The sequence below is a fragment of the Schistocerca cancellata genome, chromosome 4, assembly GCF_023864275.1.
Source record: "Schistocerca cancellata isolate TAMUIC-IGC-003103 chromosome 4, iqSchCanc2.1, whole genome shotgun sequence".
NCBI lineage: Eukaryota > Metazoa > Arthropoda > Insecta > Orthoptera > Acrididae > Schistocerca > Schistocerca cancellata.
In genome coordinates this window covers 905266707-905282101 of record NC_064629.1, presented here as the reverse complement: position 1 = coordinate 905282101, position 15395 = coordinate 905266707, and the positions used below count along the sequence as shown (strand labels likewise).

The window sequence follows — 15395 nt, the reverse complement described above, 5'->3', positions numbered from 1 at the left end:
ATGGTGGGGTTGGAGGAAGGTTTCATTAACGATGAAGGAGTCAACCTCATGCTGGGATAAGGTATGCATAAAGAGGTATTTGTTGGCAGGAGGGAGCGAATTGACAGGGAGGGAGAGAATGTTGAGGTAGAGGAGACAGTACTGTTGATGAGCAAGGAGGTTGGAGGTGGGAAGGAAGCGGGATGAGGAGAGAGGGGCTTAAACGAGGGTGTCGAGGCGCATGAAGGTAAATTGGGCCTGGTTGTGAGAGTAGGTGGTGTAGGTGTTTAAGTGGAAAACACAGTGGGTGGCAAGGGAAAACTGCTGAAGTGTGTGGGGGCGCTGGAAGTGGTGGATGTTCTGCAGGATGATGGTGAGGATCCGGATGATGTGTTCTGCTGTAGGGGGAGAGCGCAGGGAATAGTTGGGATGGATGGGCGGGTCAATGGAGTGAATGGGGACAGTGAGCTCAGGGTTGGTAGGAGGGGGTTTGGTTTTGTATTTGGAGGAATAGGTGGGGTGAAGTTCGTTGCAAGTGTTGCAGGAAGTGGGTGAGATGAGGTTGGGACACTCTTTGAGTTAGTGGGAGGCTTTACAACGGGGGCAGGTGTGGGGGTTCTTGCAGTTTTGGGTGAGGTGGTCGCTGTACAGGAGACAGCACTGGTAGTGGTAGGATTGAGGAGGGGAATGGAATGGGTCAACAGGGTGGCAGCAGTTGAAAATCAGGGCACCCTGCATGAGGAGGTGGTCGATGGAGAAGGCAGACTCTGTAAATATACGCATGAGGAAAGTAGGGCAAGAGGAGTTGTAAATAGGGTGGGCAGAGTGGATTTCCAGGTCAGGGTGGGCTTTCAGTTCTGCTAACACCTCCGCCTCCGTTACCACAGGGCTGAGTTTTGTGATCATGGCAGTGAGGGTTGGCAGACGATGAGGGAGTAGGGGCTGACGAGGGGAGGAGGATGTAAGGAAAAGGCTGAGGGATGCATGGGAGCCAAAGGTGATGCGGAGAAGGTGTCCGGGAGGTGGCGACCAGTCGGCGGCGGTGACGGCGGCAAGCACCATGAGGCGGCGACCAGGCGGCGGCAGCGGTGGCGGTGAGGACCATAGGCGGCGACCAGGTGGTGGCGGCGGCGTTTTTTTTTTAATTCTTTATTCAATCCATTACATTATGCATATTTAACCCACTACCTAACTACATTAGTGGGTCCTAAGAATGATACAAAGTAATGCAGCTTTCTATTCTACACTACAGGTTTTTTATTATTATTACTATAATCTTACCGCTATGTGCTCGTGAGTCGGTGTGCGCAGACCCCTGATCTGTATCCTACTATTGGGGTCAAGATGCTATTATGATATAATTTGATTAAGTTGGGTGGAAGGTGATATCGTTTGTGACCAATTCCAATGAGATTGTTCAGTAAAACCAAGGATGTTTGATATACGGTATCAATGTGCGATGCAAAGTTCCACCTCTCATCGATCATTACACCTAGATATCGGGCCTCGCGGAGCCGAAGAACGCGCGAGCCATTAATTCTTACAGTAGGGTATCTGATCAGTTTGCCTTTGAGAAGCAGGTATGTAGATTTACTGGGCGCAATCGTCATTTTGGTTTTATGACACCATGATGTAAGTATAGTTATGGCTCTCTCCACTTTGGGCTCTAAGTCCTCACGGCTTCGGCCGCCGGCCAGCAGGAGGAGGCCGTCTGCGTATGCTATGACCTCTAGCACATCGTCACTGTTCTTCAGGTCTTCCAGTAATGGCTCCATGTTGACGTCCCAAAAGAGAGGTCCTAGGACAGAGCCTTGAGGACATCCTTTGGTCACAGTCTTCCTGACTGTGCCGCTAGGGGCCGATAGCCAGACCTCCCTGTCTGCACAATAGCTCCTCAGACAGCCATAAAGTAGCCCTGGGCAGTTCTTCTCCTGCAAGCAGGAAAAGAGTGAGGGCCACCAGAGGTTGTCGAAGGCGTCACTGATGTCCACCATGATGCCAACGTCATACTTGTGCGGGGTGGAGCCACAGACCTCGGCGGCCAGGGCGATTGCGTCAGACGCAGAACGCCCAGACCGAAAACCGAATTCTGTCACTCATCCCGCACAGCATGCGGAGTGCTGTCAGTCTGTTTGCCACTAGCCTCGCAAAAAGTTTGTCCAGTATGTCTAGCAAGCAGATGGGTCTGTAAGACTTAATTTCGGTAGGATCTTTATCAGGACCCTTTTTGATTTGCTTTTTTCCAGATTTCTGGGAATTTCCCGAGTCTCAGGCACTCGTTGTATAACTTAGTGAGAGGAGCTACGAGCTGGGGGGCAAGGAATTGCACTACCTCCGCAGTAATGCCGTCCGGGCCAAGAGCTCTTCCGCTCTTGAGGGCCTTGATCTGGGCAGCAACCTCTTCTTCAGAGAAGGTGTAAGTTCTGATATTGTTGTCATAAACCCTTAGGTCTTCTCTCCTTATTCTTTTCTGTTCGTCTGTTTCATATTCCTCCACGTCGTCAGGTAACAGGACCCGAAGGAGGGCCTCACCAGTTTCCTGCCATGTGCCCGTCATCTGGTCCCCGTCCCTGACAGCGGATAGCACCATGGGTGATCTTATTTTTTCCCGTACCTGTTTGTACGGGACACCCCAAGGGTCTGTAGCCAATTGGCTTTTCACGTAATTTTCCCAACTTCTAAACCTTATTGCCCTAAGCTCCTGCTGAAATTGTTCCTTGCTTTCTCTATAGATCTGTAGCCATCTTTGCTTTTCTCCCCAGACGACGCTCCACTGGTAGTACCTCCTTGCCCTCCTTACAGCGTAGCGCATCTGTCCTAATTCGACCGACCATGGTGTGGGGGTGGCCGCAAAGACTCTGCTCCTGGTTGGTACAGCAGCTCGAACCACCCTGGTGATCGCTTGTACCAGTTCTTCGGCGTACTCTTCCACATTTTCGTCACCCTCCAGCAATGCCGGGATGTTGCACTCTTCCGCGAGACGGTCCCAGTTGGTCTTGTTGTAATTGAGCTGCAGCTCCCACCCCATTTCCCAGTGGCACTCCCTTTCCCCAATGGTAAAGGTGATTAAGTTATGGTCACTGGTGGTTGCTCTGTCCCACACTTTCCAGTTGGCGACTTTTGTTCAAAAATGGTTCAAATGTCTCTGAACAATATGGGACTTAACAGCTGTGGTCATCAGTCCCCTAGAACGTAGAACTACTTAAACCTAACTAACCTAAGGACATCACACACATCCATGCCTGAGGCAGGATTCGAACCGGTGACCGTAGCAGTCGTGCGGTTCCAGACTGTGCACCTAGAACCGCGAGACCACTGCGGCGGCGGCGACTTTTGTAATGAGGTTTGGTGTTACTAGTGTAACATCAATATTTGTGCCTACTCCCCCGCCGCAAGAATAGGTGGGGGAGTTCCCTTGTTGGTTGACAACCACCAGGTGCAATGCCATGATTGTCTCCTCAGCCTTTAGCCCCCGATCGTCGTGTGCGCCACTGAACCATAGGGGGGACTTTGCATTTATATCTGCCATCACGAGCATCCTGCGTCCCTGCAATGCCGTGGCAACTTGTGTGTCTCCAAAAATTCGTATATTTCCCTTCCATATTGAAAGTATATGTTGGAGATGTATAACACTCCTGTAGGAGTTTGCAGTTCCACGACAAGGCAGAGTTCTCCAGAAAACTACACAAGGACTGTGGCTCTAAATGTACTGTTGATAATTACCACTGCAGCTTTTGGCTCTGTGTCAGAGTGTATTACTTGCCAGTTGGCAGCCATGAATGGGATCCGCCCCACTTGGGCGTACGGTTCCTGCAAACAGAGTACATCTAGACTCTTCTCTTCCACCACCTTATGGAGTTCCTGCAAGACTAGCCTGCTATTATGGGTGTTGATCTGACCCACGTTTAGTTGGCTCACGTGGGACGTAGGAATGAATGTGAGCCAACTAAACGTGGGTCAGCGTTTGCGGCGTTTGCGGCGGCGGTGAGGACCGGGAGGCGGCGACAAGGCCGCGGCGGCGGCGACAGCGGCGACCACTGGGAGGCGGCGACCAGGCGGCGGCGACGGCGGCGGCGAGCACCGGTATGCTCCAGGCGGTGGCAGCGGCGGCGAGGACCGGGAGGCGGCGACCAGGCGGCGGCGATGGCGGCGAGCACCGGGAGTCTCCGGGCGGCCGCAGCAGCCGGCGAACACCAGGAGGCGGCGGCGGCGGCGGCGGCGGCAGCGAGGACCCCGAGGCGGCGACCAGGCGGCGGCGACGGCTGCGGTGAGCACCGGGAATCTCCAGGCGACGGCAGCGGCGGCCAGGACCGGGAGGCGGCGACAAGGCCACGGCGGAGGCGGCGGCAACCACTGGGAGGCGGCGACCAGGCGACGGCGGCGGCGGCGGCGGCGGCGACGACGGTAAGACGGCGAGCCCCAGGAGGCGGCGACTAGGCGGTGGCGGCGGAGGCGACTACCGGTAGCGGCGAACAGGGGTCGGTGGCGGCAGTGGCGAGGACCGGGTGGCGGCGATATGGGGCCGGCAGCGGCGGCGAGCACCGAGAGGCTCTGGGAGGCAGCAGCGGTGGCGAAGACTGGGAGGCAGCGACCAGGCCGTGGCGGCGGCATCAGTGGTGGCGAAGATCGGGAGGCGGCGACCAGGCGGCGGCGGCGGCGTGATCCGCGTGGCGCTGACCAGGCGGCGGCGGCAGCCAGGACCGGGAGGCGGTGACCAGACGGCAGCGGCGGCGGTGGCGAGGACCTTGAGGTGGCGACTAGTTTTTTTTTTTTTTTAAAAAAATCTTTATTACCAAAATCATTATAATCATACAAGTTTAACCCACTACCTTAATGCATTAGTGGGTCTTAACAGTGATACATTATTTACACTTTTGCAGCTTAGTACACTTAATAGTAGGTGAGCTACAGTTAACATTAACATTAGTAACAATGGGCATCTAATCTACTTATATTGTTTATCCTAATTCCTATTTCTAATCTAGTTTATATATATATTTACTGCAGCGTCACATGCGTGCCAGTAGAGATATAAACCTACTTTTACTGCCCTGCTCTTCGAGCTAACCCCGAAGAGCATGCCCCTGGCACTGGGCGGGCCTCAATGTTTATTCGCTGCAGTCCCTATCTTAATTTCCTATGTCTAATTCCTACAAACTAATCTATCCTACGTCATGTCCGGTGTGTGTGTCGCAATCGGTAGTTGTTCCCTACTCCCCCTAGTCCTGCACGTGGCGGTTCCCAACTTAGAGGTAGTCGGCCAGTCCTCGCACAGGCGGTATGGGAATAGGGCTCTCAGACTCAGTTGGTGGTTATTGTCGCTCGTTATTTACTGTATCTCTCCTAGATAGTCGATTAATATTTTTCGTGATATCTCGTTTGCCAGGGTGTTCAAGGTCTGAAACGTTTCTTCTCGTCTGAGTAATTGGTGTGTGTCTCGGTTGGGTAGTCTGTCTCGTAGTTCGTTGGCGATATCATTGAAGAGAGGACATTCATAAACTACGTGCTCGGGCGAGCCCTCCGGATCGCCACAGTCGCACGCTGGTGTCGCCCTTTTCCCAAATCGACATAAATATGTCGGGTAGGGACCATGGCCAGTGAGAAAGCGGATCAACCCTCGTGTAGGCTCAAAATACTTCATGCCAAGTCGTTCCCTCACATCAGGTAGGAAATGGAAGGTTCTTCGTCCAGTCTCTTCTGCCTCCCAAATCTCCTGCCAGAGCTCTTCCCCTCTTATCCTTATCTCTCTTTTGTCCCTCAATCTGGTACCCATAATGTCAACTATTTTCTCATTATTTCCCTTCTTGGCCCAATACCAAGCCGCCTGTTCTCTAATCTTTATGTCCAGAGGGCAGAGCCCCATTATGATTAATAGGGCTCCCCCTGGAGATGTTCTGTAGGCACCTACGGATCTTAATATCATGCTTCTCTGAACCCTTCTCACCGCCATGGCGGGCACAACCCTCGTGAGCCTGTGCGCCCAGACTCCCGAGCCGTAGCCCACTACTGAGGTTAAAATACTGTTATGATAAAGTCTAATTAGGTGTGGAGGAAGATGAAATCTTTTGTGACCTATGGAGATTAAATTATTTAATATCTGAAGTGCTCTCTGAGTGACAGTTTCAATGTGCTTCCCAAAATTCCACCTCTCATCAATGATAACTCCCAGGTAGCGTGTCTCTCGTCGTCGGAGAACTGGTGATCCGTCTATTCTGACAGTCGGGTTTCTGATAAGATTTCCTTTTAGTAGTAAGTAGGTCGATTTGCTAGGTGATATCGTCATCTTTGTCGATTGGCACCACTTCTGAAGTTTGTCTAGTGCTGTCTCTATTTTTGGTTCTATGTCTTCGCGGCTACGGCCGCCAACCAACAGAAGGAGGTCATCCGCGTAGGCTATCACCTCTAACACCTCATCGCTCTGTTGTAATCTGTCTAATAACGGCTCCATATGTATGTCCCAGAAAAGGGGTCCTAAGACTGAACCTTGGGGACATCCTTTGGTGATTTTCTTACCGATTCTTTCGCTAGATGATGATAACCAGACCTCCCGTTCATTGCAATAGCTCCTCAGGCAACCATATAGCGGCCCTGGACACTCTTTCTCCCGCAAGCAGGAGAAGAGCGAAGGCCACCAAAGGTTGTCGAAGGCGCCACTGATATCCACCATGATGCCAACCACGTATTTATGCGGGGTCGAGCTGCAGACCTCGGCCGCCAGGGCAATAGCATCAGATGCTGATCGCCCCGGCCTGAACCCGAACTGCCTGTCGCTCATCCCGCACAACACTCGGTGTGCCATCAATCTGTCAGCCAGCAGTTTCTCCAATATTTTTCCGAAAATGTCCAACAAGCAAATCGGCCTTTAAGATTTCACATTAGCAGGGTCCTTATCTATTCCTTTCTTTATAATGATTACATTTGCTGTCTTCCATCTCTTCGGAAATTTCCTCTGTCGGAGACATTCATTATAAAGATGTGTTAATGGCGCGATTAACTGAGGCGCCAGGAACTGCACTACCTCCGCCACAATGCCGTCCGGCCCAGGTGCTTTACCTTTTTTCAATGATCTTATATGAGCTGCCACCTCCTCCTCTGAAAAAGGGTAGACAGCCGTCTCATTATCGTATTCCTCCTGATCTTCATTTCTAAGTTGTTTCTGCCCTTCTGTTTCCCCTTCTGCGTTGTCGTCAGGCAACAGGGACCGGAGGAGGACCCCCGCAGTTTCCTGCCAGGACTCCGTCATCCCGTCCCCGTACCTGACTGTAGATAACTCCAGAGGAGAGCGGATTTTTTCCCTTACCAGCTTGTATGGAAGCCCCCATGGGTCCGTGACTAGCTGGTTAAGCACGAAACTCTCCCAACTTCGTATCCTAACTTCGCGTAGTTCCTTTTGGAACTTCAGTTTTTCCTCCCTGTATAATCTCTGCCACCTTTGGCGTTCTTGCCAGACGACACTGCGCTGGTAGTGCCTCCTTAGCCGTCTGACAGATCGACGTAGTTCACCTAGTTCTGCAGTCCATGGTGACGGAGAGGCCGCCATGGCCCTCCTCCTTGTAGGTACGGCTGCCTTCACCGCTCTTGTCACTGCGTTCACCAGTTCCTCAGTTCTTTGGTCAACGTCTATGTCTAGATACATGTCACCTTCCGGTAACAGAGGAATGTCACACTCCCTCGCTAGGCACTCCCAGTCAGCTCTTCTGTAATTTAGTTGCACCTCCCACCCCGTGGCCCAGCGGCATTCTCTTTCACCCAAGGTAAAAGATATCAAGTTGTGGTCGCTTGTGGTGGCATTTTCTAGGACTTTCCAATTTTGAATAAGGTTAGCCGTATTTGGTGCTACATGTGCCCTGTCCTCCCCCTGCAGCGTAGGTAGGAGGATTGCCAGGCCTGTTAGCCACCACAAGTTGTGATGCCATTATAAGTTCTTCAATTTTTTCACCGTTGGCATCCCTTGTGCCACTGTACCACAGGGGGGATTTTGCGTTAATGTCAGCTGTTACTACTACTTTTCTTCCCTGCAACGCCGTGGTGACTCTAGCCAGGTGGTCTATATAGAGTTCTATGTTGTCCCCATATTGGAAATACATGTTTATGAGGATTATTGTTCCCATGGGGGTTTGAAGCTCCACGACGTTGCAGTGGCTAGTTGCGAATTGTGACAGTGTGGTAACTCTGAAGAGCTTATTTGTGATTATAATCACCGCCTTCGGGTTATCTCCCGTGCTGACTATTTGCCAGCCTGTAGCGGCAAAAGCTATTTTTCCAGCCAGGGAGTATGGCTCCTGTAGACAGAGCACATCCAATCTCCTCTCTTCCACCTCCCTCCGGAGCTCCTGCATGACGAGTCTGCTGTTATGACTGTTTAGTTGTCCAATGGTTATTTTCGTCATTAAGGGTAGTATGTATGTATTCGGTCATGTGGCCAAGTCTTATTCCAGTCGAAAGCAATTCGTCCGTGTGCTATTACTGATTGCTCGTAAATTTCGTTAAGGTCAAATTTCTCACCTCGTCTGTCGAAAACTTTCTTGAGTAGATCACGCAAGGCTCCGAAGTCAGTGGGGAGATTCACTGATTTTAGCTGGATCCTGTCAACAGCCTCCATAACCGAGAAGGTTACCTTTCTGCCTTCTTCATGTCCTACCCGGACCACATGTCGTAAGGCTGTGGTCAGGGTTGCCGGCTGCTCCAATCTGGACAGTTGCATAGTATACTCCAAGTTGGGGTATACCCTCACCGGATCGACCGGTGGGACTCTGACAATTGGTGAGCTTAGTACAGTGGTGCTCGTGCAGGAGCTCGTCACTGTATTTTCTTGAATCGGTAATTGCTTTATATGATTAATGTGAATGTCCTTTGGCGTTACTATGTGATTGTCTCTTGGCGTTACCACAGTCACAGGATGCCCTTGCCGTTGTAGATGTAATGTCGGCTTTGTTCCCCGGCTTTCAGAGGAGAGAGTTTCTGTCGTGAGGGGGAGATTGGTTTGTATACCAATGTCCATTGTTGGAAAATCAGTCTGGGTTGCTTTGTCTTGTATTTCAGATCTAGAGGCGCCGGAGAGCGACCTCAGAAACTCCTTAAATCTGTTTGCCCTCACGGCATCCCTCCTCCTTTTGCTCGGGGACTTCCGTTTTGGCATCCTCTTTGGTGTACCTGGCTCAGCCATAGTCTGTTCTGGAGATGAGTCTTTGCTCCAGCATTCTATATGTAGGGCAATTCCTGCCTGTGGCTCCGCAAGACTTCTTGCCTCTATTTCTACACGGTATGCAGACCGCCGCCGCCTTACAATCTTTGCGGCTGTGACCAAGTTCTCCACATTTAGTGCATGCCGGCTCCCTGGTGCACAACCTTAAGACGTGATCCAGGTCACCACAGTTGTGGCAACGAGGTACCACGACATAGTCTCTAGCGTTAACGGCGTGAAAGCCGATATATATATTCTGCCCATTGTTGTAATGTTTCGCCACATTTGTGCTGACACCTCGGCGACGTGATGAACAACGTCACGACCCCTTGGCCCAGTCTTAAATTTTAATTTAAAGCAGTTTTTGAATTCTTCTTCATTAATCTCTTCGAAATTTTGCAGCCTGATTGTTTCCATTAATTCTTCATTAGTCATTACTGATGGTACGTCATATAATATGACTAAAGGATTACGTTTCCTTGGTGGTTCGCATTTGACCACCGAGTTCAGTTTTTGGTTGTTCAACAATTTTTCTTTGTCATTCTCTGAGGCAACTTCTACTATGACAGAATTTCTACTTGGTTTTATTCTTTTGATTCGTATCTTGTCTTTAACAGGATCTATATTTTTGGTTAATAATTCTTGGATCTTTTTGACACTGGTGTCCTGCCCAGGTAGTGTCCTGAGGAAGACTGCCGTGTCAGTTCTCTTTGTGATTCTGTCAATTGTGTCTTTTGTTGAGTTTTGTGGGCGCTTTGTGGGCGCTTGCGCGGCCACAGCTGCCCACGTCTTAGCTGGTTGTTTCCTTAACCTGTCATTCTCTTTTTCCAGTTCTTCAGCCCTTCCTTCTAGTTTGGCGTGGGCAATAGCCCATGCTGCCAACTCATTCTTAATAATGGCAAGACCAGCCTGGCTTATCTTGCCGTTTTTAATTTGTTGCTCCATGAGCGACGCTATCCGAGTATACCTCTCCATAACTGTTTCATTCGTTGCCTGTCCCTGCTCGTCCTGGGGAGAGGGATCAGGCGCAATGGAAGCTCGTTGAGGCGCACACATATCACTCGTATCGTTAGCAGCCATGATTGACGAGTGATAAAAAGAAGTGGCAGCCCGTCTCTTGCCCCGGACCGGCTCCTCTGGCATGGGGGGGGACTTCTGCAGCTCGCCCACCGACCTCGCCCCTAGGTCAAGGGCACTCCAGAGCTGCCGGGTTCAGCACGCCGTCGCCAGCGCACTGGTCCCCATCGATGGCCTCGTCGCCGACGATTTCACACGACGCTCCTCGGCAACTGCACCCCGCACTCCGGAGAGGCGGATGCACCTCTCGCCCTTCGCCGCCTACTTGCCCGAGTTTCCACCTGAAGGCCAAGGACCCACTCCTACTCAGGTGGTGGGTCGGTCCCCCAGTCGTTCGGCGGTCTGGGCCCATCTAACCTGGCCCAGGCGATGTCACCACCACCTGGGTTTGGCAGAACACGCCCCGGTTACCCAGGGGCGTGGCGAAGCACCCTTGCCGACTCGCGCCGTGATCCCACGCCGACAAACGAGGTCGCCGGCATGCAGAGCACCTGCTGGTCTGTGCCCTGCGAACAGAAAGGGACTGGTGTTCGGTCCCTCGACACAGCTCCCCCTGTGCCACGCACCCTTCGCTTTCGCATCGGGTTGGGTCGCAGCTCTCCCTTTTGACGCAAGGCAGAATGCCAAGCTTGACGTCTGGCACCACGGGAAGGCGGAAAGAGCCACTTGGGAAGGAGAGGCTATGAGAGACGCATCACTTCCCCAAGTGAGGACTGTCGCGGCACGCTCGACGTGAAGCGGCGGGGAGCACCAGGAGGTGGCGACCAGTCGGCGGCGGCAGCGAGCCCCGGTAGGCGGCGACAAGATTGCGGCGATGGCAGTGGCGAGCACCGGGAGGCTCCGGGCGGCAGCAGCGGCGCCAAGGACCAGGAGGTGGCGACCAGGCCGCGGCGGCGGCAGCGGCGAGGACCGGGTGGCGGCGACATGGCGGCAGCAGCGGCAGCGAGCACCGGGAGGCCCCAAGTGGTGGCAGCGGCGGCGAGGCAAGAGAGGCGGCTACCAGGCGGCGGCGACGGCGGCGGCGACGGCGGCGGCGAGCACCGGTAGGGTCCGGGCGGCGGCAGCAGCATCGAGAACCGGGAGGCGGCGTTTAGGTGGCGGCAGCGGCGGCGGCGGCGAGAACCGGGAGGCTCCAGGCGGCGGCAGCGGTGGCGGAGACCGGGAGGTGACGACCAGGCGTCGGCGGTGGGGGTGGCGACGATTAGGCTGCAGCGACCAGGCGGAGGCGGCGGCGGTGGCGGCGGCTGCGATGAGGACCAAGAGGCGGCAGCCAGGCGGCGGCGGCCGCGGCAAACAACGGTAGGGTCCGGGTGGAGGCAGCGGCATCGTGGACCGGGAGGCGGCGACCAGGCGGCGGCGGCGGCGGTGAGCACCGAAAGGCTCCGGGTGGCGGCGGCGGCGGTGAGGAACAGGAGGCGGCCACCAGGCGGCGGCTGTGGCGGCGGCGCTGTCTGGGAGGCTCCAAGTGGCGACAGCGGCTTCGACGACGAAGATGCAGCGACCAGGCGGCGGCGGTGGCAGCGAGGACTGGGAGGCGGCGACCAAGCGGCGGCAGTGGAGGCGGCGGCGGTGGTGGTGGCAGTGGCGAGGACCGGGTGGCGGCGACCAGGAGGCGGCAGCGAGCACAGGGAGGCTCAGCGTGGCAGTAGCGGCGTCGAGGCCAGGGAGGTGGCGACCAGGCCGTGGCAGCGGTGGCAGCGATGAGCACTGCGAGGCGGCGATCGGGTGGCGGCGGCGAGAACCATGAGGTGGCGACAAGGTGGCGGCGGCGGCGAAGACTGGGAGGCGATGACCAGTGGGCGGCGAGCACCAGCAAGATCTGGATGGCAGCAGCAGCGGCGAAGCCCGGGAGGCGGCGACCAGGCGGCGGCGTTTGCGGCGGCGAGGACTGGGTGGCGGCGACCAGGCGGCGACGACAGTGCCGGCGAGCACTGGTAGGCACCAGGCGTCAGCAGCGGCAGCATTGGCAGTGAAGACCTGGAGGCGGGGAAAAGGCGGCGGCCGCGGCGGTGAGCACCAGGAGGCTGTGGGCAGCGGCAGTGGCGGCGAAGACCGGGAGGCGGCGACCAGGCGGCGGCGGCGCGGTCCATGAGGCGGCGACCAGATTGCGGCGACTGCGGCGGTGTCCACCGGTACGGTCCGGGCGGCGCCAGCGGCAGCGAGGACCGGGAGGCGACGACAGGCGGCGGCAGCGGCAGTGGCAGTGGCAGCGAGCACCGGGAGGCTCCTGGCTGCGGCAGCGGTGGCGGAGACCGTGAGGCGGTGAACAGGTGGCGGCGGCGGTGGCGAGCACCAGGAGGCGGCGACCCGGCTGCGGCGGCGGCAGCGGCGAGGGGTGGGAGGCGGCGACCAGGCGGCGGCAGCGGCGGCGAGCACCGGGAGGCTCTGGGAGGCAGCTGCAGAGGCAAACACGAGTAGGCGGCGACCAGGCGATGGCGGCAGCGAGGACTGGGAGTCGGCGGCCAGGCGTCGGCGATGGCGGCGTTTAGCACGGGTAGGCTCCAGGCGGCGGGAGCGGCAGCGAGGACCGGGAAGCGGCGACGAGGCGGCGGTGGCGGCGGCGAGCACTGGTAGGCTCCGGGTGGCAGCAGCGGCAGCAAAGACCAGGAGGCGGCGACCAGGCAGCGGCTGCAGAGGCGGCGAGTACCGGAAAGCGGTTTCCACGTGGTGGCGACGGCGGCCGCGAGGACCTGGTGGCGGCAACCAGGCGGCAGCAGCGGTGCCGGCGAGGACGGTGAGTCGGCGACCAGGCGGCGGCGTTGGAGGCGGTGAGCACCGGGGGGCTCCGGGCAGTGGCAGCGGCGGCAAGATCGGGAGGAAGTGACCAGAAGGTGGCGACGGCCGCGGCGAAGGCCGGAGGCGGCAACCAGACGGCGGCGGCGGCGGCGGCGAGGACTTAGAGGCGGCGACCAGGCTGCGGCGGCGGCGGCGAAGGGCACCGGGTGGCGGCGACAGCGGCGAGCACCAGGAGGCGATGTCCAGGCTTTAGCGGCAGCCGCGTCGGCGGTGGGAACCAGGAGGCGTCGACCAGGCGGTGGCAGCGGCGCCGAGGACCGCGAGGCTCCGAGGGTGGCAGCGGCGGAAAGGCCAGGGAGGGGGTGACCAGGCCGTGGCGGCCACCTCTGGGATCTGTGACCAGGCAGCGTCGGCGAAGGCGGCGAGCACAAGGAGGCGGCGACCGGGCGGCGGCGGCGGCGTCGAGGACTGGGAGGTGGCGTCCAGGCGGCAGCGATGGCAGTGGTGAGCACCGGTAGGCTGCGGGTGGCGGCAGCTGTGGCGAATATCGTGAGGCGGTGACCAGGCTTCAGCGACGGCGGCGGCGAGGACCGAGAGGCGGCAGCCAAGTGGCGGCGGCGGCGGTGACCACCGGTAGGGTCCGGGCGGCGGCAGTGGAAGCGTCGACCGGGAGGCGGCGACCAGGCGGTTGCGGCGGCTGGCAAGCACCGAAAGGCTCCGGATGGCGGCGGCAGCGGCGGCGAAGACCAGGGGATGGCGACCAGGCCCAGTGGCCACCACAGGGATCCGCGACCAGGCGGGCGGCGGCGGCGGCGAGCACAAGGAGGCGGCGACCGGGCGGCGGCGGCGGCGTCAATGACTGGGAGGTCGCGACCAGGCGGCAGCAGCGGCAGCGGCGAGTACCGGAAGGCGGCGACCACGCAGCGGCGGCGGCCGTGAGGACCGGTAGGCGGTAACCAGGCGGCGGCGGCGGTGGCGGCGCGGACTAGGATTCGGCGACCAGGCGGCGGTGTTGGCGGTGGTGAGCAGCGGGAGGCTCCGGGCAGTGGCAGTGGAAGCGTGGACTGGGAGGCGGCGACCAGCGGCGGCGGTGGCGGCGGCGGCGGCGGCGGTCGCGACCACTCAGAGACAGCGACCTGGCGGCGGCGACGGCGGTGGATAGCACCTGTTGGCTCTGGGTGGCGGCAGCGGCGGCGAGGACCGGGAGGCGGCGACCAGGCGGCGGTGGTGGTGGCGATAACCGGAGTTTCCAGACGGACTCTGCAGCGGCGAAGACCGGGAGGCAGCGACCAGGCGGCGATGGTGGCGGCAGCAAGAACCGGGAAGCGGCGACCAGGCGGCAGCGACGGCTGCGGAGAGCACCGGGAATCTCCGGGCAGAGGCAGCGACAGCGAGGACCGGAAGGCGCGACCAGGCAGCGGCAGTGGCGAGGACAGGGAGGAAACGACAGGTGGCGGCGACGGTGGCAGCAAGCCCCAGTAGACTCCGGGTGGTGGCATGGCTGCGAGGTCCGGGAAGCGGCGACCAGGCGGCGGCAGCGTCAGTAATCACTGTTACTCTCTGGGTGGCGACAGCGGCGGCGAAGACCAGGAGGCGGCGATCTGGCAGCGGCGGCAGAGGTGGCGAGTACAGGGTGGCAGCGACCACGTGGCGGCGACGGCGGCCGCGAGTACCGGGAGGCAGCAACCAGATGGCAGCGGTGGTGCTGGCGAGGACTGGGAGACTCCAGGCGGTGGCAGCAGTGGTGAGGACCAGGAGGAACGGACCAGGCGCGGCGGCGGCAGCGGCGAGCACCTGCAGGTGGCGTACAGGCGGCGTCGGCGGCGGCGAGGACTGGGAAGCGGCGACCAACCGGTGGCCGCGGCAGCGGCGAGGACCGGGTGGCGGTGACCAGGTGGCGGCGGCTGCAGCGGCGAGGACCAGGTGGCGGTGACTATGCGGCGGCAGCGGCGGCGAGGACCGGGAGGCGGTAACCAGGCGGCGGTGGCTTCGGCGAGCGCCAGTAGGCTTCAGGTGGTGGCAGCGGTGGCGAAGACCAGGAGGCGGCGACCAGGCGGGGGCGGCGGCGGCGAGCACCAGGAGTCTCAGGGCGGCCAGAGCAGTGGAGAAGACCGGGAGGCGGCGACCAGGCGGCGGAGCGGTGGCGGCGGCAGCGAGGTCCCGGAGGCGGCGACAGACGGTGGCGTTGATGGCATGCACCAGGAGGCGAGGACTGGGAGGCGGTAACCAGGCGGCGGCGGCTGCAGCGAGCACCGGTGGGCTTCGGGTGGTGGCAGCGGCGGCGAAGACCAGGAGGCGGCGACAGGGGGCGGCGGTGGCGGCGATCACCAGGAGTCTCAGGGCGGCCGGAGCAGCGGAGAAGACCGAGAGGCGGCGGCGGCGGCGGTGGCGTGGTCCGAGAGGCGGCGACAGGCGGCGG

General features: G+C 58.5%; 1 protein-coding gene across 1 annotated transcript in view; it reads right to left on the bottom strand.

Annotated features, from left to right (window-relative positions):
* The window catches only part of LOC126184496 (basic proline-rich protein-like), a 46192-nt gene extending 31717 nt beyond the window's left edge, over nt 1–14475 (bottom strand). The window contains exons 1-2 of the mRNA XM_049926889.1: nt 12342–14475; nt 11791–12171 (exon numbers count right to left, since the gene is read on the bottom strand). Of these exons, the coding sequence (XP_049782846.1) occupies nt 11791–12171; nt 12342–14475 (2515 nt within the window). The remainder of the gene's footprint in view (nt 1–11790; nt 12172–12341) is intronic.
* Between the last annotated feature and the right edge of the window lie 920 nt (nt 14476–15395).